This window comes from Triturus cristatus, chromosome 8 (genome assembly GCF_964204655.1).
Source record: "Triturus cristatus chromosome 8, aTriCri1.1, whole genome shotgun sequence".
Lineage (NCBI taxonomy): Eukaryota > Metazoa > Chordata > Amphibia > Caudata > Salamandridae > Triturus > Triturus cristatus.
This window is the reverse complement of record NC_140591.1, coordinates 1323659044-1323684141: the sequence shown is the minus strand read 5'-3', so window position 1 is coordinate 1323684141 and position 25098 is coordinate 1323659044. Positions and strand designations below refer to the sequence as shown.

The 25098-nt window shown below is 41.3% G+C and overlaps 1 protein-coding gene across 3 annotated transcripts in view; it reads left to right on the top strand.

The window, feature by feature from the left end:
* Positions 1 to 25098, top strand: part of SAMSN1 (SAM domain, SH3 domain and nuclear localization signals 1) — a 388340-nt gene that overhangs the window by 187587 nt on the left and 175655 nt on the right. Inside the window, exon 1 of one of the 3 annotated variants that reach the window (XM_085623047.1) lies at positions 14854 to 14999. The exons of the other annotated variants lie outside the window; for them this stretch is intronic. Within the exon in view, the coding sequence (XP_085479173.1) occupies positions 14943 to 14999 (57 nt within the window). The 5' untranslated portion in view covers positions 14854 to 14942. Of the gene's footprint in view, positions 1 to 14853; positions 15000 to 25098 lie in introns of those variants that run through there. 3 annotated transcript variants of the gene reach the window in all.

The window sequence follows — 25098 nt, the reverse complement described above, 5'->3', positions numbered from 1 at the left end:
TCGCACTCTCTTTGTTCATGCTTCTCTATAATTTCTCAGTTCCAATTTTGCTGTTTTGGCTAAATGTTCTTTGTTTTCCATTCTTTTTCTAGTCTTCTTTTTACATGGTGTAGTATTATTCGCTGTATCTCTGGACATTTTTTGCTGTCATTGCTACCACTGAATCTAGTGGTTGCTGTAAATCTTCAGGCAGGCTATTTTTAACAATTTCTTGCGCATCCAAGGGACCCTTCTCGGCTATCCATTACTGCCTCATGCGTTCAAGTTAGTCTAATACTGACTCATCTCTTCCATTACTTGGCTCATCATGATACCTATGTCTGGCACATCTGGGTATCACCTTCTTAATCCTCCCCATACTACTGCACGCACACTGTCTGCGCCTCTTTCACCCTGAGCTATTGTTATTCTTTGTCCTGCATTATTTATTTGAACTACGTTGAAAATGTTATCTGTCTTGTGTCTCATCCCCTACTATGCTTGCAAGGAGACTTTTTACATCCCCTATAGCCAGCGGTACACTTGCTGTTTGTCTTGCATGGGCAGCAATCCACATGGACACTTCCTCAGATAGTGGAGGTAGCTACTTTTTAAAACTTTCCTTGTCCATGTGTTGCCATGGTACATATGTTGTTTGGTTTGCCCCTGGACCTGTCTGTATTAGGGGAAGTTGCCTATATGATGTTCTATTCCTTATGGGCAATGAATATTTTCTTCGGCATCTTGAGAGAGGAGGGTACCTATTTTTATCATGTGCCTAATCTTGCCAAACGCGAAGGCAATCTCTCATGTACTCCTAATCCAACATGAGTGGTCCTGCCCCTCCTTCGAAACAATCTTGTGCTGTTGTCATATCTCGGGGATCAAATGACCCCTCACTCGGCTTTGGTATGGAAAATTTACCTGGTTTACTGTTAGTGTACTCTGCAAGGTCATTTGAAAAGGGAAAAACTGCAAAGGAGTCCTGCTCTCCTTTAATGACTACGACACATTTCATTGCATTCTGTATTTTTCGACATGCACCAATAAAAACTCTAGAGCATCATTATCCTCATCTTTCCATCTGTTTTTGACCCACTACTATCTTTAGTTTGTTCAACCACTACTGTGCCTTCTAGAGTACCTTGAAGGAGTGCCTGGTGCCCAAGGAACTCCTGTAGCACTATGAATTCTACTTCAGTCCTTTTCTTCCTTCCTTTTTTCTCCTTTTGCTTTAAAGCACTGCTTAACTCTTCACTCGCCATCGTCAATTGTTGGTGTTCTGTCATTACTGTTGTGGCCAAATCAATTCGCGTGTCTATTGCCTCAAATCTATTTCTCTCTTCCTCTGCCCTAAGTCTTCTTTTACATTCTTTCTCCTGTTGACATGCTTCTGCCTTCTCCTCTATTTCTCATACCTGCTTTCTATACAGCTCCTAAGTAAGGTCCTCACTCTGTGGTGGGCTCAGTGTAAAGCGTGGTGCTGGCTATGTCATTCCTTTACTACTTCCAGAGCCATGGTCTGGCGAGTTTAGAAAGTAGTCTGGTGCTCGCAATTTTTTCTGTCTGCCTCAAAGCATATGGTCATTTTGTTGTACATAAAGTACAGTGTCCTGGCTTTGGGAGGGTATGACTGCTGGGAGTAATTCTTCCTGGCACTCATCTAATTTCAAGGTAAAATTAGCCGTGACATGTCCTGTGCATTTGCTTTTCACTGTACAGTCAGGGTCAGTGTCTCTTGCTTGAAACTGTTAGTCTGGTGCTGTTCCTAATTCTACTACGTGCATTTATAGTGCCTGTCTAAGTAGTCATTTGGTATCTTGAAATGGACCCACTTTATCTTCCTTATACGGAGGAGGAGGTGGTACTGTAGGTAGGGTAGGCCAATACCCCTCTGGGTGTTCGGTTTTATCTGGTTCAAAGGCTTGCCACATTCTCTCTTTTTAGGTTTTTTGCCTTTGTATGCCCCATAAATATATGTCTGATATGTCTGTAATGTCGTCCTTTAGGCTAGTCATGTCATGTATACCCCTTTTTACATACATTGTCCCATCCCATATACATGCTACACATACATACGTAGGTTAGGTACACTTAGGCAAACTACTTAGGGCGCACATTATAGGAGTATGCAAATGCTATTATTTTATCTGTACTGTATATGTTCATCTTCTTAGCATTATGGTAGAAATGTATCTACTGTAAACCGTATTAGTACTTGTGATTTCTTTCGTATGCTTCTGTCTCCTGATTGTCGCATCAAATATGTTTTACACAAGATGGATGCTGGACCAATAAATACTTATTGAAACGTCCTGATTGCCCTCTTGTGTACATGCTGAGAATAAGGAAGCACGAGTGACTGAGCGAAAAGTACTGTAGTGTTTTCCACGATCCCTGAGGAATCAGGGTTGTCATGTTCAGTGGTTGAAAGAAACTACCTACACCACTGTAAGATACAGGGAGAGGTAGTGGCACAGTAGAGCTAGCTGGTCTAACGGCTGACATATCCTGTGGGGGTGTCCGGAAGCGGTTTGGACACCAAGCCCTCAGTTTACTTCATCAAAAACGTGCAGGTCCTGGGTATTCCTAGGAACTACATGACATGGCGCCACCAACGTTGGTTTGGTTCTTATATTAACAGTTAAAAGCTGAGTAGTTCAATTGTGCTTTTTCAGAAAGCCCCACTCACACTTTTCAGAGACGTCTTAAGTGCGAAGGGAAATCTGCCTCAGCTGAGCAGATATACCCTGTGTATTGGCTGAAGGTTTAAACAAGCTAGTAAGGAAGAAGGTTCCCACAATGTCCAAAATCCCTAATTTCTAAAACATTTATTCTTCTCCTATGGAAAATGACTGACCCTGCAAGGAGCAGTGGCGATTCAGGGGAAGGTGAACTTAAAATGCTCTCAACATTTCAGAAAACTGCAGAGATGCAGTAACTATGAAATTGTTAGAACACGGTGTACCAGCAACAGGTGCCTATGTTACCTGAGTGATTGAGGCACACAAGGTGTTCGGATCAGAGATATTCTATTCTTGGGTTCAGTTCCCACCTGCAAATCAGCAGACTAAATTCTTCCACACATACATCGTAGTTGAACCACCGGAAGAATACATTCCATAAGAAGACATTGAAGTCCTGTTAACTTACCAGCAACACAGAAACTGGTTTAATGGCGCCCTCCCACACACAACATCTGTCGTGAGACTCGGCCCACTCAGTATAGAAGGAGTGACCTGTCTGGTCTTAGCGACATACTCTCCACATCCTGAGATAGATATACTACCAGTGGATGAAGTCCATACAATATACAAAGACATAGTCTGGCTATACAGATATTGTTCAGTTTGTCATGCGAACATTAACAGTCCACCCTGCAAGAAATGCTCCAGTTAGTCCACATCAGACCCCACCTACGATTAACACAAAAATCAGTAATAGGGACAATACCTTCCAAACGGGAGCAAATTCCATTCTGGATAGCACAAAAAATAGCACAGCTGGAAGCAGTATTTCCCCATACGGGTCCACAGGAAAAACATAGAATGCTAACCATTTGCTTGCCAATGGGGATGGTTCCCTCAATTGAGGATTGTACCACTTGTGGAACAATCTTTGCTGCTGTTTACATCAGAATACACGGTAACCCTTCCATAGCAGTCATTCCAGAAGTATTGAAACAGATACAGAATGAGTACATGGCAGGACCTGCCCTGGACTTAGGGATGAAACTGATGGGTAATTTTGCAAAAATGTCTCTGCAATCATGCTGAGCAACGTAAAGGGGAAGGCAGCAGCAGTAGCTATACATCACTGTCTAAGGGAAATAGCTCTTATAAATAAGGAGCGAGAGTTACCAAAAATTATCAAAGAAATTATGCTGCATTGGGTAGAGATTGTTTGGGAGCAGGGAAGCCGCAAATGGTTGGTAGTCCCGATAAGGACAACTCGAAGCAAGCACCCTCGGCTTCTAAAAAAGAAATGGGAGAACAAACAATCAAAAAATAAAAACACAGAAAATAATTCACTATGAAAGGGTGGGTCTCCCCAATGGGAATCCTCTGAAAAGAGGTATAACCTTAGGAATCATGATAACATTAGGAAACCTGACACGTGTCAGGACACTGATACACGTTCCTTTTGCTCCTTTCAGGGTTCATCAAAAAACTCGGAGTGGGACGGGTGATCAGAACAAAAGACTGAAGATCGACCAAAGACAAAAAGGGGAACACATCATACTTCAGATTACATTATCAAGCAGGAAGAACAACCTAATGCAAAACCTCAATTCAAAAAGAAGAAAGTAGCAGGCTTGAAAGTTAGACATGCCCTGGTTACTGAGGACTCAGCTTCCGAACGGGGAATGGGCTCTGACAATGCTAGACAGCGCGGAAGAAGGTGAGACAGTCCCAATTGCATACAAATTACAATTATGTACAAATGCTGAAATGCAATTTTTGGCCACAGAAAAAATACTGACCACAGTACAGACTGCTGTAGTGAGAGAAAGAGCACTAGCCCAGGGAAAACGCATTATCGTTGTAACCCTGGTACCAACTTGAGAAGCTGTTACCAAAGAGAGCATTTCAAATGCAAAAGCACTGCATCCACAATGGATACAATGTGCTAATTCTCTCACTGCAATAGACGTAGATTACAAATACGATCCTACATTGAAACACAAGCGTTCCTGCAGTATGAACAAGAATGCCCTCTCCTGAATAAAATCTTGCCTCTACAGAAATATGAATACATCATTTACACTGATGGTTCTGCTCAGCCTGCAATTGGAAGTAAACAACAGTATATCGCAGCATGTGCTATAGTAAAGGGTTGTATGCGGGATGGTAAGTTCCATCCAAGAAATACGACTACACAATCTCTAGGAGATTGTACAGCACAGCTGGCAGAGCTGAAAGCCCTGATACTAGCACTACAATATACAGATGGAGAATTCCCCACACTGATAGTGTGCAATTCATTTTACTGTGTGCAGTCCTAAAATGAATCTCTTCATTACTGGGGCCAGAATGGGTTTAGAGATTCCAAGGATTGCACAATTAAGCATAAATTGCTATGAGAACAAGTGGCAAAGCTGAAAGCATGCCTGCCATGGGCTCAAGTTATTCACACCTTGAGACATCAGCGTGTTGGTGTACACGTTGAAGGGAATTCACTGGCTGATGAAGCTGCCAAGGCGGCAGTACAAACTTCTGCTGTTGCTGCAATCACTCGTTCTAGCGCGAGGATAGCTGTCAACGCCTCGGCTCTGCTGTGCCAAAACAGCAAAACACACCGTATGCTCAAATTCTAGGAGTGGTGGATAGAGTTATACGAAACATGGATCACAGATTAAGTTTAATTCTAGCTGCACACAAGAGTGTGGGCTCAGCACATGCACGAGTCACTGCCACAATTTCATTACTGAAGTGGTGACACTGGTGGCCAAGTAAACAAAGGATTATGTCTTAAAGTGCGATATCTGCCCGCAGATTAAAGGTTCCACAGTAGCACGGCCACCGCAAACACCCTTACTTATTTCAGACAGACCTCTCACATGTGTCTATTTGGACCACTGCGGCCCCTTAAATTCAGATGGTGGTTACAAGTACATCTTGGTGGTAGTGGATTCATGCTCTAGGTTTCTATGGGTTTGGCCTAAGCGCTCGGCTGACTCTCGAACTGTTATAAAGGATTTGTGAGTCTTCATTGGGACATACGCAATTGGCACGTTACATTCCGACCGTGGCCCTGCCTTTAACTCACAGGCTTACAAGGAAGCCATGGAAAGTATGGGCGTGGCCTTGCAGTACTCTACCCCCTACCACCCCGAGGGAAATTCGGTGGTGGAGAGGAAAAACCAGGACCTAAAGCAATCTTTAACAGCAAGGGTATTAGGTGCAGGTGGTAGTTGGTTTAATCACCTCTATGGGGTCCAGAGGGCACTTACCAACATGCCAAGAAGTTCCTTGGGAGGACGTACCCCCTATGAGATCTTGTTTGGGACAAGAATGTGGGTACCTGATCTTGATTGATCCAGCACAGTGGTGGACGTAAAACCATTTGAATTGAATGATCTTTTGGCTGTTTTACAGGAATTCAGTGAATTCGGGGCATTATAAAGCAACGTCCAAGTAAAACGCACTGCCACTGGGGAAGTAAAACCAGTGCCGGCAAGACCTGACTGAGTCCCGAAGATTGGACAAGAAGGAGTTTGGACCATTCTACAGGAACACCTGTACCTGTCCTAGCGGTTGAAGGAACAAGAACAATACTTCTTCCGCCTGCTGCCGGCAAAAAAGAAAAAAGATTCATCTTCATTGATCAGATCAAACCAAACTATGTGGCCAATTCTCAACCGTAGGCCGCGTGGAATCCTGAGTAGCCGCAGATCTCCTCTCGCTACTATACAGGAAGTTCAGATGGAAAGATTAATAACGTTTCAAGACTCCCCTGCGCAAAATGCAGGAGTATCAAATAATGGAGTATGAATTAAACCAGCTGAAATTGAACAACATCCAAATGCAACTGAAACGCAAATTGCAATTCGGCCCAGCAATTAAATCTACATCAATGTGCCTTCACAAGAAGCACATGCCAGTTTTTCAAACCAGGCTGAGCTACCAAAGATAGATCGAACTGCGCCTGGTTACTCCATCAACTTCGATGACTTTTCTTCAGATCCAAGTGAACCTGAGCAAACGCCACCCATTTCCAAAAAAGAGAAATTTTGGCAATTCTATCTCTGGTTGAAAAAGTCTTACTTTGTGTCCCGTTGGTTGCATCTTCGGTTTGCATTGGGACTCATGTTCCTGTTAATTTGGATTGATATAGTAACTGTCTTTTTCCTACTACTGAATGGACATTACCTTCCACACTGCTCTGCAGTACAATCTGTGAACTCGGTCCTGAAACCACATACGTCATCAAATAGTGAACAGAGATACCTGTCCCTAGTGAACATTACGGCAGCTCCAGTGCCACGGTATAGTTTGGGATAGAGTTTTATATGGTGTATTTGGTCCTACTGAACATTTTAAAATTCCACATGTATTTAAAATGTCATTGAATGACTTCATTACCCTGAGAACACTCTCTGATGATTGGGACATTCAAATTGTAAATATTATGCTCTCAGACTTAGCTCAATCTGCTACATTTTCTTACAGGGATCATACACATATTTAAGCATCTTGAATCAGTTCTATCAACCACCTTTCAGACCATCTTCGGAGTAATTCCAGCTTTCATCAACTCTGTACTTGGAAGCATTTTTGGAGGGCTTCCTTCGGTCCTGCTATCAGTGGCAGGCATCCTGACTTTAATCCTATTGCTTTGCAATGGACATCTCAATCCCTCAAGACATGGAGAGAACACTGCTGGAACGACATTGTTGTGAGCGTGTGGTATTCTACCTGGATACGCCTCTGCTTTGAGAGCTGAGTGAGCATTGGTTCTTGTCTTTTAGACAGGTCTGGCTAGACTGTGTCCTGCCTGTGTTCCGCTGCCTCTTCTGGGATTCAGATGCGTGTTGGACCTGTGTCTGACACTTCCATCGGTTGCGCCGCCGGACATAGACGTGCTCCTGGAGCCCTTGCAGGCCCACGTGTACAGTTGTCAACAGCGTATTCCCATGTTGATGACAGCATTTGTAGAGCCTCCAAGGGATGCTACAGCTCCTGTTGAAAGGGAAATCGTCTCTGCTCCAGAAATACAGGCATCAGTTCCAGGCATCCAGGCATCTAATTCTTCCCCGGAGGCTGCTGTGGGAACAAGAGATGACCATCTTTGCTCACTCTACATGATATTGGAAGTGCTGAAGGGATTGCTACCTGTGAATATAATGTTCAGCGATGTTGATTCTTCAGCACAGGATTCATAAATAATTTGGCCTTTCCTGTGCTGGGAACCATTTGGCAACTTTTTTAAACATTTACAAAATTGAAGGTCATAACTGACTTTGTTTTATTTTTCCTTCTCTGCTCTAACTAAGCATAATGGCTTTCAAGGTGCTCAGTGTAATTATAACCGCTTATACAAGTTTAGAGGACCTTTTTGAACTCTTTTAGGGAAAATTGATTTTTTTTCTTTTATGGACATTTTTGCGGGCTTTTTAAGAAATGCTTTTAGTATCTTAGTTATAAATGTTTTTTATGCTATTTATGGCTTTAGCTTTAATATTATTTAGCTGACCCTATTGACCTTTTGATGAGGAGTGGTTGTCATGTCCTTTAGGCTAGTCCTGTCATGTATACCCCTTTTTACATACATTGTTCCAGCCACACGACAATAACGGTTCTAAACAGGTGACCTTTTACCTAGTAGCTTGCTCCTGTCTCTTCGACACCAGGCTCTTAGTATACTATCATATTCTGTATAAGGGTCTCCACTTTCTTGGCCAACAGCCCACTGTGCATGATCGCATTTGTTTGGAAAAACATTTATGACTGTTTTCAAAACAGTTATGACTGTTTTCAAAACATATTGATTCTAGAAGAAACCCTGGAGTGACCACTCAATTATATAAGACCCTTATTCCCCCCTACAAATTAGAGGAGAATTCCTTCCACACTGACACGGGGTTCTGCATGCTGAATCTTCGACACGCAGCGGTCTGACATCCCTTGCGGGTGTCATCCTTGAAGCAGAGACGCGGTCCTTCATTCTCAGGTGAGGGGGTTGGTTCTTCCCTAGGGGATTCTTGGCTATATACACATATACATGCTACACCTACATATCTAGGTTAGGTACACTTAGGCAAAATATTTAGGGCATGCATTATAGGAGAATGCAAATGCTAATATTTTATCTGAACTGTATATGTTCATCTTCTTAGCATTATGGTAGAAATGTATCTACTGTTTACCATATTAGTACTTGCGATTTCTTTTGTATGCTTCTGTCTCCTAATTGAGGCAGCAAATATGTTTTACACAAGACTGACGCTGGACCAATAAATACTTATTTAAATGTTCTGATTGCCCTCTTGTGTACTTTCTGAGAATAAGCAAGCACGAGTGACTGAGCGAAAAGTACTGTACTATTTTCCACGATCCCTGAGGAATCAGGATTGTCATGTTCAGTGGTTGCCAGAAACTACCTACACCACTGTAAGATATACGGGGGTGGTAGTGGCACTGTAGAGCTAGCTGGTCTAACGGCTGACATATCCTGTGGGGGTGTCCGGAAGCGGTTTGGACACCAAGCCCTCAGTTTAGGTAATCAAAAACGATCAGGTCCTGGGGATTCCTAGGAACTACACGACAGTAAGTGTCCACATTGACATTTATCGAGTGATTCCCCTTCTGGCCATGATAGGGATACTATTCTTTGCACCTGAATGCCATTTTTTGCAGTGTATTTGTATTTGACTTGAATTCCCCTGAAACAGTTTGACAATATGTTGCAAAGGAGTTTCCGACATTCTAGACATCTTCATGTAATCCAATATTCATAACATTTCTAAACATATACTGAATGAAAAACATATATAATACAGTCATCCATACTACTGTCACTTTCCTGTTATTTCAGCTACACTTCGTTCCTGTTTGGTTACCAAGACCCAGGATGGATACGCCACTATTAAACTGTTAATTAATGCAGACATTTTGACATTCTTCTTAGTCACATGTGAATAATTAGTAGTCCGCCCTACAACAATATCCATATTGTGCCTTATGTACCTTCCAAGGACCTCAAGAGAGAAAGACTTTTAGGGACATAAATTTATTCGAAGAATGTCTTGGGGTCACCCGTCTTTCCCAACTATGAGGAACCACTCCCCCAACTCGAAGGAAAATTTTGTACAAAACTGGTATCTGCTATGTGTTTGAGTGCTCTTTAATCATCGAAGGGGAGGTGGTGAGCTTGACCCCCGAAGTCCGGCACACTGACTGCAGAAATTCTACTGGCCGGACCGCCAATGTCAAATGTGGACTTTTGTATCCCTCCACCCATCAAAAACAACTCCGGTCTTCCGTCTTGGTTTCTTAGGATAACCTTTAGTCATAGCCGGGAAACGTGCTGAAGTATCACAAGCAAAGACACTTTCGGCAAGTCTCAAAGCATATCTGATTGTACATACCTTATATACATTTCTTCTGGCATTTGAATACAATGGTTTGAACCCAGCCACATTCTGTTGCTCCCCACAAGCACATCTGCTGATCACCAGAGTCACACTATCCTGTTTGCACTAGGACTGTGTGTTATTCATGTCTGGGCTGACCACTAACTTCCCTCGAGGCCATATATATTCAGCTGAGCACGAAGGTCAGTAGCTTATTTCTTGGAGCTCTTTGTGTTCTTTTTTTACCAATGGTCATGCCCCCCCATGATTAGCACATGTACTGAAACTCTGGTTTCAGCACATATTTTACTGGGTTGTCTATTTCTGTCTAGGGTATCTATTTTTGTACAGAATGGAGTCTGTTCACAAGGTTGAGTCACTGCAGAAATTCCTATTTCCACATTTCTACTACACCAGTTTCACTAATACGGTTATGGCTATAGGTTTACGGGTGAGTAAAATTGACTCTGACATCGGATTATAATTTGTTTACACATATGTTACTTCAGCACAATTTGGATTTTTTACATTTATTTGCAACAGATGTAGAGAAAGCAGAAAACTATGAGTGCCCTGACAGACTTCATCCAAATAGCGACTACGTCGGACAAGGTAATGCTCAGCAAATATGTGGTCAGCTCAGTCCGCATCCTTACAGGTTCTTGCGCTAGATGTCATTGTCGCAAACTAGCTAAATTTGAACGATATGGCTTTGTATGCACATGTTTTATTCTAGACCAAAGTTTTTTAGGTCGTTTAACTTACTTTTCTGATTACATTTAGCTTTTAGGAAGTGTTACTTTGGCACAATATGAGTTCTTTAAAAGTAGTTACGTTTGATAAAGAGAAAAGCGGCTAAACTTTGAGAGTCATAACAGACTGCTTCTAAAACGTATGACAGGGGCACAGGGCAATGTCCAGCAATTACAAGTCCCGCACAGACCGCATCACGTATGCTTTGCACTTGGTACTAAGGAAGCGGCACATTTATGAGTGCGGAAACAGGCCACATCTAAAAAGCAGCTACGAGGCACACAGACATGCCCAGTAACTATTTACACCATTCCTGTACGCAATTTACAAGGTTCCTGACCATTAGAGTCCACATTTTTGTTTCTTCATTAGAAGACCAGTACTTCTGGCCTAACAATGGATTACAGGTCAAAAGGAGCATTTGACTTGCGCAATACATTATGAGAAACACCTCAGTCATCACTGTGTATACTGCTCATGGTTATTCTAAATCATATACATGACCCATAGAAGATTCTAGAACCGTAATGTTCAGGCTTCAGAATCGTTATACCACATAGTAACCAAGCACTTTACAGGTTCTCTCAGAACTGCACAAATATTTGTATCTTACTTTTATGGAGAATATTCATCCTTTCTTTTAGGAATACAACTGTAAAGAAAATTAGTTTGTGAATTGGAATGACTGTTAATTATTTTTAATTTGCGAGACACACAGGTAATAATTGCCTGTAGTGTACTATTGTTATTGTGCCAGTGCTAAGTTGGCAATCACATTTTGGCATGCAGTTCTATCACAAATTTCACTGCTTTCCTAGCACCCTGCATTTCACTTCTTCTGTTAATCTAGTACCTTAGCACTTGTATCTAGTAACTTTATCTTCTTTAGACATCTGGGGGCATATTCTCAAGGACTTCTCGCCGAGTTATCGGCCCTTTAGCGAAGCAATAGTGGCGAAAGAATTATAGCCCCATTCTCAAACTGGTGCAAACTGCCGATATCGCAAGTTTTACAGCGATAGCTCCCGCAAAAAACATTGCCACGGATGAGAGTGACAACTAACACTAATGATATGCAGAGTAGGGGTTCCCGTGCAAAAACACATGAAAACACCACTTCGCAATATTCTAATCGACCAGCCAGACCTGCAATTTGATTCAAAAACAGGCGATAAGGCACGTTAGCAGCAGGGATTTAACACCTGCCTTTTACTGGTGTAAAGCAGGATGACTACCTGCAGTATGAAAGGGAGCCCAGCCCAGAGCCATATCTGAAGACCAACACATGTCATGGACTCACTGATCATGCAGCTCGAAGACCCAAGAGGTCCACAACACCCACCGCCACCACCCCCAAACCCCCCGTACCACCTACCCCCCCGAACTACCACCGAGGAAGCACAGAACAGGACAGCAGACCTTCCAAAAACGTACCAGCCTCAAAGACTCAACGCCAGAGGATGTAATTGCCCACTTCAGGCCCAAGAGGACAACCATCCTCCACATCCTGACCAACATTGCCCACAAGCTGGCGGTACCAACACAGCGGACAACCAACATCCCTCCGCAGACAAAGCTGCTGGCTATGCTGCACTTGTTGGCCTCTGGTACCTCCCAACCAACAACTGCCAGAGTCGGAGGAGACTCACAGCCAGCCATATCAAACTTCCTCACACATGTCTTGGATGCATGTCCACAAGGGCTAGTTAGCTGCTCTCCTGTTAAGAGCCTCAGGGACAGAAAAGGCTCTAACCATCTTGAACCCAGCACCTTGAAACTATCTGCTGTGAGTCTTGCCCCCCAAGTGGTGCCACCCAAGGCCCGGACCCTTAGAAGTGGGCCTGAAGGTGCTCTGCCAGCCCAGCTGTGGTCCTGTGGGTAGAACCACCCCAGCGTGATGCAACCTCCACATCAAATCGTGCATAGCTGCCAGCAGCCTTTTCAGAATCGCCATTGCACGATGAATTCCCAACGCATGCATTCGCATTCCAAGCCCCTCATAGATGGCATCCTAGATGACGACGCAGGAATTCATATTGCAACCTTGCTGCTTCTTCTGAACCACTGGTGCGTGATGCATCTTTGACACAGGACTTTGCATCGCAAGCTCCTCATCAACAGCATCCTCAGTGAAAACGCAGGACTCCACATCATAGCCTTGCAGCTCCTTGGAACCACCACTGTGTGACACATCCTCAACGCGGGATCCTGTAACACACCACAACCAGGATTTATGGTACTTTTGTCAGCGGGTCTAACTACTTCACTGTAGCCATCCTGCACGACTAGATAACCACAGTTTGCGCTTTGTGCTTCTATGCACTACTTTTACCTAAACTTTGAAATTTCATATCTCGAGTTCTACTAAATCAATTTTTGTCATTTGGCTCTCAAATTATCTATTAATTTTTAATCTATTTTTCTAAATGGGGGTGGGAGTTTCCTCGTGTTGTGTTTCCACTTTAGTACTGTTTGACGTGTTGCATATACACTTTACACATTGTCAATAAGTTAAGCCTGACTGCTTTGTGGCAATATCCCAGAGGGTAAAGCACAGGGTAATTTGGGGGCTGCTGTGTTTCACCCTGACAGAGATTTTGGCTGGTGCTTGAGTTGGGTTTCACCCTCTCAACCAGTAACCTCGTTTCCAACAGGTAGCTTATAGGATTTGATTGCTTGGGAATAGTAGCCTGCCCATGTCTCATAGCACCGGCAGGATGGATTTCATTTTGGGGAAGTGGTATTGGCTAGGCCTAGGCAGTGAACTTCACTCCGTTCGTGGAGTTCGCTGAGTTTTCTGCACTCCGCGGAACTCGCGGAGTGCAGAAATCTCCGCTTCGCGATGTGCAGCTGGTGTTTTTTCCCCGCTCGTGATTGCGTTCGCGAACGGTAAGCTCCGGAGCGCGAGCTGCAGCTCGGATAGAATTTCTACCCGAGCTGCAGGAATACCAGCACAAACTGCAGTTCGCACTGAAATCCGCCACTTGCGGAACTTCGCAGAGTTTTTTTTTGTAACTTCGCGAAGTTCCGCGTAGCACAACTCCGCAAACTACGCCCACGCCTATATTGACTATGTGAATAGATATTAACACCACAGGATAGCAATGGGTAGTTTTGGTCCCTATGAGAGGTTGGCTAATCAGAGGTTTGTGTTAATTATCAATGTTGTTAATTCCTTAGCCCCACGTTCCTTGTCATGGGTGCTGGCATTGATGCAGGCAACTGTTTTGGAGTCTTTAGATGACGTGACTAGTACATTTCTTTCATTCGCAACCTTTTTCCTTGTCCCTCTTCAGCTGTACGACATGGGTGTCATATGCCTAAGTATAGTATTTGGGTCCATATACGGATAGCACTAAGGGCACTGGCAGACACAAATATAAAAATAAGGGGCAAACGTTATGATTCCCGAGTAACTTCACAAGTGTTTAAGCTGTTATGCTACCATGTGAAAAACGGCGTGGCTTTTGCCAGGTCAAAAAGTGAACCGTCTGAAAGGGGCTAAACTACAAATGTCCAGCCAGTTAAAGCCTAAATGATCCAGATGGTTGGTGTGAGAGGACAGGGGCACCATCTGTGGAGGAAGGATATGAAGCAAGTGCGGTTAGAGTGTCGGGCATGGTGGTTGTGTCCAGTAAAATTAAAATCCAAGACACCAGTTGTGAGCAGGCAGCCCTTTACAAAACCCTCTAAAAAAACGTGCATTTAACAAATCAATAGTTCAGCATGTTTAAAAATAATACTGCCTTCTAAATCAGCCACGCACTAGCTTTCAAAGTATTACACACGTTTCTTTAAATCTCGTTTGGTTCGATCGTTTAACTTTAGACCAACAACTTATAAAACCAAGATAGATGTGTGTGCAGGTGTGTGTGTGTGCGGGCTCGTGCTTGCAGTGCGATTGTTTTGCACTGCAGTTATTTGACGTTCGTTTTGAAGTCGGTGGCGCAGGAAAGTCAGCAGTTGCTAAACACTGAATTACAGTTTTTTGTGGACGATGTCACATCCTGATAAGAATGCGGAAGGGGTGTTTTTTGTCACCCTAGCTTCTGCGAGCTCTATATTGTGCAAGTAAGTGCATTCGGATTTTGGTCACGGCTGACAACACCAGGCACTCTGGAAAAGGCAAATAAATATGTTAAAGAGAAAAACGTCCAGTGCGTCAGATAAGGAGAAATGCCAAAAACCCAAGGTAATAAGATTATTTCATTAACGGTTATATCTTCTGTTCTGGGTCTTCATCGGTGTTTACTGGGTCAGAAAGCTACATTACCGAAGGCATGAGTAAATGTCAGCAGCGCCCTGTTCCATTACAAACCCCAGAGAGTGATTGTGTTTGTAGTGTGCTGGCTGAACCGCAATAACAACATAGCATAACATAACGACATGTATGTGGGTGTAAAAATGATGATAAGATTTATATAGTAATTTAATACATGCAATGGAATGAAAAGGTTGAAATGTACTGATGTACTTTGTCGTGTGCTGCATGGTAAACCAGGCATTTTTAAAATGTGACATTGGTGGTGTCAGAAATGTTTCTTCAGAAAAGTTGTTTTTCTTCCCCTCCCACATGGACTACTATTCGACTTTAACTAGGTCTACCAGGAATATGCAATTATGCAGCCGCCGTGTTTTCCGCATAAGTACGGATTTGCCGCACTTGCCACATAATTCATCACCTTGTGCATAATTAGCAGATTTTAACAAAAAATATTGTTCCTAACTCAAACGGATCTACTCCATTACTGTACATGTTGTGGCACAGTGGAAGGCCATTGACAAAGGTTAACCGGTCACATTCCATTTGGAGATTGCTGTATCTTGGTGCTAAACCGATACTAATGAGGAGAAGCCCAGATACTGTTAACAGGTGTAGAAATGATGTTCAAATTATGAAGTAATACTGAGACGAAATGTGCCACATTATACTGCATAATTTGTCTTTTCTTGAGTTATAATTTAGTCCTCCCCGCTGGCCGCTGCATAATTGCAGAATCCCTGACTATAATTGTGGGGAATCAGAAAGACATGCGGGAAAGCGAAATACAGTAAAGATTTTAAGTACGCATATGTAAAGCTGGTGGTCATGCAGTGCCTCTATGTTATGCGTGTGCATGGACTCAATAGACCTGGTGGTCTCCAGCTTCTGACAAATTCTGTTGTCCTCATTCACAAAGATTTTGCTGTGGGTAGATAGAACTTACTCTCGAAGTGTTTCTGACTTACTGCTGAATTCCAGGAGTAAGCTTTAACCTCTCCTGGTTTATTCCTGAAATTCAGGAATACCACATGAGCAAGTCACAGCAAAATCTAAGTGTATCGCGCCTTCTATGTCGAAGTGAAGTTCATTAAAAGGGGATAGTCCACATAGTACTCTCACCATTGTACACTTGCTTCACTCGGGTCTGAATTATGGATTTTCATTGTGTATGTTTCAGATAAAAAAAAAATTGCACGTGATCTTTCCCTCAAATTCCATTAACTACAACGCCTCGATGAAACACAATGCACAATGAACGGGTAACGTGTTTCCAACATCACTTTATCTAATGATATGATTTGCAATTAACTAACATGTTGGCAAGGCCCCTTGGCAGCGCATGATGGAATGCGGAGGAACTCATAGTAAATCGGCCTTTTAAACTAGTACCGGGATTTAAATCGGAAGTTCGTGTTCATTATGGTCAAGGTTAAGAGATTATGGCTGAGTTTATGCAGGTCTCAAAAAGGAGGAGACTGCTTACGTGTCTTTGATCAGATCTGTTTTGGGGAAATTAGGAGGGCTCGCCGGTGAGGGTTTTATCAGAAACTGGACTGAATTTTATCAGAAATAAACATGTATAGAGATTGAAACAGCTCCCTTTTCCAAAGGTATGTTGCTTAATTTGGTTTTTACTGCATTAAACTGAAGCAGAATAAAAAAAACATGCATATATTAATGCAGACGACAGCGTTTAGTAAATAAATACATGAGGGAAAATGGTTCTTTTCCCATATTTTCTTTGTCAAACTTTGACAAAATATGGTCTTCAAATTTATATTTTAATGAATACGATCTTTGTAAGGTGATAATCAGTCCAAAGATTCATTGTCCATCTATAGTCTGACGAGTGCGAGGAATCGCTTAAGTGGATGCGGGTAGGAGTGGCTGGATTGTCTTTTCTTGCCCATTTAGCCACATCCCCTACATTCTAACTGCTGGGCGTTGTATCCGTGACGTCCTATAACTTTATTTACAATAGACTAGTATTTATCAACTTCAAGGCACAATAGGGCATTTTAAACCCATTATACCTCATCAAAATGGAAATGGTAATGGGGGAAATCAAGCATAGAATGAAGTTTATGGTTGCCTTAGAAAAAATGGAAAATTAGAGCTGTATCTCCCTCTACAATTCTTCCAATCTTTTTCCACCGAACGTTGATTGTACCTCACAATCTGTTAGGAAAAGAGTTTGCATGTGTTATTTTCCGACAAACAGTTCGAAAATATCTCTATTATTGGTAAAATTTGCCAGATTATCAGCTGCTTTGTTATCTGACATTCCCAAACTGAATTTGAGCAGATTGAGACAACCTTTGGGAGCATCTTTGGTAAGTTATAAAAAAATCAAGTCTGAATGCTTAATATAGCAGTCTATCTAAATTACCAAGGTTGTCAAAGTTTGTGTATTAAGATAGTAAAATGTGACCATTAAAATTGTTATGAATGTATATATGTATATGATATTTCCATAGCACTAACCAAGCCAAAGGGCAGGAAGCCTAATGTCAACAAGTAATAGGAAAGGAAGCTCAGTTGTGGACTGTTAATGCATTGTGATGTATTATTCTTTGAAGAGGCGAGTCTTCAACTCAATTAAACTGGAGCAGCCTTAGGGCCGTCCTGATAGATACGGAGATCTTATTCCAGCTCCTGGGTGCATGGACGGAAAAGGTCCATTGTTTATTCTTTTTTACACGTGTAAGTCTGCATTCTGATGGTGCCCTGGAGGTGGGTCTGCTGGGAACCACCAATTTGTCTGCACAATAAGAAGGGGTGCTGGATGTGATAGCTTTCTAAATGGTGCAACTCTTTTTGAAGATGGTGTTAGCCAGCAAGGGCAGCCAATGGAGTTCTATCAGTAAGGGGTGATGTGATCATATTTCTTCAGGCCTTGGATGGCATGTACTTTACCATGTACGATGCACATAAGGGGTGCCAGTGTGGAGTCTGGGAGGCGATGTGGTAGGGCATTACTACCATACATAAACAATATTACAAATACTTGAACAGCAGTTCTGAAGTCGCTTTCTAGAATAAATGTTTGACTTGCTTTAGAAGAGAGAAATGGTCTTTTTCTTTTTTGGAAGTGTTTCGTGAGGTAGCAGTTGGTGTCTTGGGTGAATTCAAGTGATTTGGCTTTCGTGAGAGTTGGGGTAAAAAGCCATCAAGGTTTGTGCCACTGGGCAAGGTTTGTACTGTACCTTGTTATATGTTCTTGGCAATTAATGGGAATTCCGCTTGGTTGTGTTGAGCTTGAGGTAGGTGCTGAACATTCAAGTCTCGATGATGTGCAAGCAGTGTTGGAGGTGTTAGATGTCTGAAGCAGAGGAGACTTTCAAGTAGAATTGTGTATCATCGGCATATTGGTGAACCCTGCTGCTGTTCTCTCCTAAAAGATCATCAAGCAGTGCCATGTAAAGGTTGAATATAATGCTTCATTCTGCCTGGATTTAAGGTTAACACTAAAGAGAACTAAATACCTCAAGTTTCCCAGTTTCATGTGTGAGTTTTTAACCTACTCTGGTGGTTTTTTTTTTATTCAAGGATTTATAGTCATGTTGATTCTATTATAACATCAGGACTTCAAATCCCAGAATGCAAAGAACAATCCTGGCTTATATGAACTACTCATGCATGGAACTTGCAAATTTAAGAGCTTTGCGGTGTATGTGCTGTGCAGACCCCACACGCTTTGTTGGTGTCTTGAATCAGCTAATACAACTGCCTGTGTAAATCGTAATGAAAATGTTAATTATAGAATCAGTATAGTGAAAATATAGTTATGAAATGCATGTTGATAAATACTGGAGATTGACTGTCCCAATAGTGCAATAAATCCACCTCCAAGGGCCTATCTCTCTCTCTCGCTACATACCTACTGGCATAAATGTCACTGATTCTTCCCTCTGACAGTTCTCATTTACTATCATACATTGTCTTGTAACCAAATCATTGAAAGTTTTAATCTGATTTACAATTATAGTTAGAACTAAAGGGCAAACCACCATCAAAGTGTGCAGGCTTTTCATTGCAGTGATAAGTCTATTTTGGTTTCATTTGAGACAGTGCATGCTTACAGTTGGATTAGAGCCCACTTATTGTTTACCATTGTTTGGCTTAATTATCAATCTCATTTGCTTGCTCCTGACTTGTGGGGCTTCACATCTTCTGTGTTTCGCCCCTCTTGTTGAGCACAGCCAATGTTTGCATTGTGGGAGCAACTTTTTTTTTTTTTTGGTGAAGCACACTGTGCAGGGGTATGTTTTTGTGCTCATCTACTGCTCCCGCGTACTGTCCCTCTTTCCAGGTTGCCTCCTGCCCATCCCTATCTATGGTGCCTCCCACCCCTCCTATCTATGTATTGCGTTCCGCTGCAATAAAAAAAGCACTATGATGTGGCCAGCGCTGGGCGCATGATAGTGCTTTTTAAAAAAAATGTTTGTGTTGCCCCCACACACCCTTCCTCCATGTAGTCCCCGACACCACACTATCTCATTGCCAGCAATTTAAAAAAAAACTATGACACAGCCAGCATTGACTTTATTAGTTTCAGTCATGCTGCTCAGCAGCTGCACAGCTGTACTACATGTCTAAAAAAAAGTTGACCATAACCAATAACTCTCATAGGTGAGACCTATTGGCTTTGCTAATTCTTGATTATCATTATTGTTGGGGATTATGCCAAATTTGTAATGTTGGCATTGACCAACTTTATGAATTCGGTGGAGAATATATTATGGAAGTTCCCTAAAAAAAAATAATCCTTGCATAACCGACATTTTACCAGAATCATTCTCTAATTTTTGTAAAACATTAGACCCACAAAAAATCTTTGCTGGCAACGTTTTGCAAACTTGAGAAATGCAATTTTGTGAAGCTCTTTCATTGAGAAAGTACTTAAGGCTCAAAAATATGTTTTAACAAGATATAGTGATCAAAATGTGTGAGAAAGTGGATTATTATTTGAAGGGAATGTGAGTCCTCACCAAGTAATAATGTCAACATTATGTACCAGGTCCAGTTAGATCTCAGTAATTTAAACTTGAGCTCAACCCTTTAGCTGTAACACAGAGCAAACAGTCAGGAGAAGTGTGGAAAGCATTTATCAGCACCAAAACAGCTAAAAAGTAGAAAATACAATCCAAAAACCATCTACTCCAATTTAGAAAAATAGAATGAAATTGAATGAACAAATAGGCCCTATTAAAGACACAGATCAGATGTAAGAAACCTGAGATATGATTTCGAGAAGTTTGAAGTCACAATAGCACCTAAAACCACAAAGCACCAATTGTGGTTATCTGGACATGTTAGACTGGGTTCAAGTCAAATGTTAAGGCCGACCGCAAGTTTTCTGTCAAATCAACTGTGTTTTTAGTGGACTTGTTTCCACCACAAATTAGTAGGTCATGTTCTCTTTGCAGACAGAGTATGAACACAAAATTACTTGTGCACTAAGATGAGTAGATGTCGAAAAAGATGCAATCAGCAATGCTTCTATTAATAAATGAGGATTAGGTGTTTTGCTCAGAATGTTGACTTGCAAGAATGTTTTTCCGTCAAGGTTGGAGCTGGAAAATTGGTGAACTGCAGGAGAGATAGTGGTTGTGGGTCTTAATCCGCATAAACCTGTGCAAGCCCATCTTGTGGAGCCCTTTATTACAGCTTTAATTCACTGTAGTTGAGGATGAGATACAGTCTTGTGAGTTTAAGGCCAGGGGGTAGTTGTGGCAGAAGGACACACCTCCCACCTTACAGCTCTGGGAGAGGTTCAAATACCTAATAACCTTCTGACCAAAAACAATGCCTTAATAGTTATTAATTCCTGCCACTTTGTTGGAGATAGAAAAGACTGGAGAGGCAGTAGTGGAGTCCTTCACCCGCAGGTTTGTGAATAGCATTTTATTGATATGAATACTACTACAATAGTACTACTTTACGTAGTTTGTAAATAGGCCCTAAGTTTCTCTAAAACATTTTTCTCTCTCTGTAAGGGTAATTAGTGATGTTGAGCAGGATCATTTACATTTATAGGTGAAGTTGAAATAAGAGAAATGTGGGTAGTAGGTGCCACCCGAGGGGCTATTCCCTGTATATCTCTTTTTCAACCTGTGCAGACTAAATACATCCTTAAGATTGTTATAGTTGACTATTACCGGGTGGTCATGATGGGTGGAACTGATGTTTCATGACACATTCATTGGATACTGCTGACTGCTAATTATCACTGTCCCAAACAGCTTGCTTTTTTTGCTTTGCATTTTCTGTGAATACTAAATTAAAATTAATAAGAAATAGGAATAATAGGGCATCGGTTCTTTATCGACGGCATAATGGGATGGAATTGCCCTAATGTTTGGCTGGATGAAAGTTCAAATCCTGAGAGTACACCCAGAGAAAGATTGTTTTAAGTTTTTTTTTATCCTGGCGTTTCAAGGAGCATGCTGCCTCGGCTTCTGGAGAGGCGAGGCGTTGACCACCTGAAATGGTTTTATAGCAATATAGCTTGGTGTTTCCCAAAACAGAGCAGTGTGAGTAATTCATGCAAGCTTATAGATACTTCTTGGTTCAATGGGCAGTCACTCCAGTGAGTTGGCAAGATGTAGTCAAACTTTCTGCTGACAGTGGTGGACCTGGTGTCAAGCTTGTAGTTTGGTACAAGGACGGGCTGAAATTCAGTCTTGCCTGAATCTCTCTCTGGAGGTGCTGACATCAACACACTTGAACACAGAAACCTTGAGAAAATAAGGAAGGAGAGAAGAGATAATGGAGTGCTGCTTTTGAAGAATAGTGATAGTAAATACAGGTCTGCATGGGTGTCAACTTCTAAAGGCTAGACTGGTGGCCCCAGTGGATGCTGTGGAATATGTGCTCTGGACAGAAATAGTAAGTAACCATAAATTAGTATTAAGCTAAGTGGGTACATGCAATGGATATTGCCATGCCTGTGATGAGTCTAGACCGAGATATCAGCTCTTATCTGCAACATGTTTATTTTTAAACTTGACATTTATTGACAAAATCTGTAGAATGCGTAGAAAGGACATAGATGTATTTTGAACATTCCTGATAGTAAAGCGTTTCTGTAGGCAAGTCTCGATCTATAAGAGCTGGTAGTTCTTAACCTTTTGACTTCTGTGGACTCCCACTTAAGCATTACTGGAATCCATGGACCCCACTGAGTCATTATTGGAATCTGTGGAATTCAGCTAAGCACAAAACAATACACACAAATCTGGAAACAAGAATTCATAAAACAAATTACATTTTGTATTTAATTCACAAATAAATATGAACAATTCTAAATTCTAATTTTAATGGAAAGGTTGGAACCTTTATAATTTCAAATGAGGCCATCAATAGTCCATACCGTATACTGTTGGATGTCCCACAAATGAAACTGAGGCTACCAATTTGATTTTTAGCCTTCAGTTTCAAACTCCTTCACATATACAGAATATTTTAAAATTTCAGTGAAGAAAGTTTGAGGTGGTCATCAAACATCGAAGTATTGATATATTTAAGACCATTGGTCATGGTTTCTACATTTTCTGTGGAGGAGATTCTCAGACGCAGTTGGGTAATGTCAGCCCAGAAATGGTGTGAGAATTAGGATCTGTTAAGGATGAGGCTACTGTCTCCATGTAGGGGTTGAAAAGGGTGGGAGAAAGAATCGATTTCTGTGGGAAACCTTGATGGGTAGTCATTGAGTAGGACAAGAATTTGGTCAGAAATTGGTTCAAGTTTTCTAGAAAAGAGGGGAACAAATCTAGGAATGTACCATTTAGCTATATATTTATTCCTCAAATATTTTAAGGAGGATAGCAGGGTGCACTATATCAAGGGTGGGTGAAAAGTCTAAAAGGCATGAGTCCCATTGGTCTAGGATGCAGAAAGCATCATCAAACTATTTTGCCAGGTCAGGTCAGAACTGCAACTAGGCCTGAAACCTGCTTGCATTGCTTCAAATAGATTATTTATAGAGTGACGTGATTAAGTTGGCACTGAGCTCTGCTCTCTATGATATTTGAAAGGATATGAGGTTAGAGACACTTCAGAAATTGTTTGGATTTGTTGGGTAAGGCCCTTGTTTATCAATTGAGATGAGGACTGGCCCATTTGTGAGAAGACACACACCTTTCCTTGTGATAGAGAGTTGTTGAACGGGTTGGACCACTAGGAAGAGACAGCATTTCCACTTTCCTTGAGCAGTGTCATAGGAATGCATTAAGGGAAGTTAGAGGAGTGTTTGGTTTTGGCGGTTATCTTGACTAAATCTGAAGGAGAGACTTCTTTAAAATTAGACCAGGTGAGTTTAGTGTGAGGGATAGTTCAATTGTATTTGCCTCTTATACTAAGCACTAAGATTACTCTTATTATTTTTCTCTGGAAAATTTGTATAAACAATCTGTGTTAGGGAATGGCTTGTTTCAGAATAGCAAAAACGTTTTGGCAATCACTTTTTTGTCTGGTCTGTTTTCATTATTATAAGTGTAGGTTTTGCCTTGAAGATAAGTTTTTTTACACCTGGTTCTTTCAGTTCTGAGTTGAGTAAGTTTCTAATAAGAAGGTTTTGGGCAACACATTCATACAAAGACTCTCATTGATTTCCTTTCCTAATTCTATACTTTTGAGAAAGAACCCAAGCATATTTTAGTTTCTGCTGCAAGAATAAAGTTTGTTTTTATCATATGATCAAGGAATAGGTAGCAGTTAAAAACCATTTCCATTACTCATTTCCCTTTTATCGCTGTCATCAAGAAATTATTTTCATCATTATCTGCCACTGTCAGTTTTATTCTTTTATTATTTTCATCAAACCACCAAAGGCTATGCTGTGCCTGTTTTGTGACTGGCTTAAGTAAATGAAATGAAAACTACCAATTCTGCTGCTGCTAGAGACAAATGTTTAATTTCTTACAAAAGAACTACAATATGTGCATATTATTTCATCTTGATCATTATATAGCTAAATTTAATTTCCATAACAATAATATCCCTGTTTCTTTATTTTAAAAGGATGTTAATTTTGATTCTGAGAGTATGTTCCATCCAAAGTGGTACGATTCTGAACTCTGAAGCTGTCTGCATACTAGGACACTTTGTTCGCTTTTTTAACAGTATCACTTTAATTGCTAAATAGCCTGCTGTCACGTTTGGTATTTGTTCGAAAGTAGGGCCTATCAGCAATGCATTGTTGCTACAGAAAGAGAGTTTGAGCCTGGCCGAGTTCATATGTGTTGGACCTTCATTTATTAGTGAGCAAGCCGTTCAGCTAATCAGTTCAATAGGATTAAAGAGAACTTCAACAATTTTCCACTGGTTCCATCCTGTTAAGTTCTTCCCTATATGTCAAGTTAGGATTTCCTCACTACTGAATTTTGCTTCCCAATCAAATACTGCAGTATTCGCATGCATGCTAAGTCTGTTTGCAAATTCATAATTGCAAAGCTGCTGCCTTAATGCTCCGGGTGACAGAGTTTATGCATAAGTACTTATTAAATTAAATGTTCCTTGTAATAAATTGTTTCAGGTTAATCACTCTAACTCATCCTTTGAATTATGTATGTATGTATGCAATGTAATGTAAAATAAGTTTATTGTATGATTAGTTAAAACCTTAACAATATAAAACATTGAACGGAAAGGAAAAAAAAAAACTTAAATCAAGAAGACAAGGGATTTGAAACGATTATAATTAACTTATTATCAATACAATCATTTAAAATACATTGTCATTGGATCAACGTGCACAGTGCATTGAACTTAATAGGCCTTGTGTACTATGGGCCAGATGTATCGAAGGGTTTTACCGATTTTGTGTCTATGGGAAAATGTGTTCATACATATGGCCTTATATGTTCAACACAATCTTGTGGTATCAGAAGAATAAAGGGCGTGTTTTGCAATCAGGAGTCCTTTTATAAAGGATCATATGATTGGGATCTATTGGAGGGTAAAACCGGGTGCTATGTGTATTTTATTGATTGGCGATCATTACTACACTGAAATGGGTTGTTTT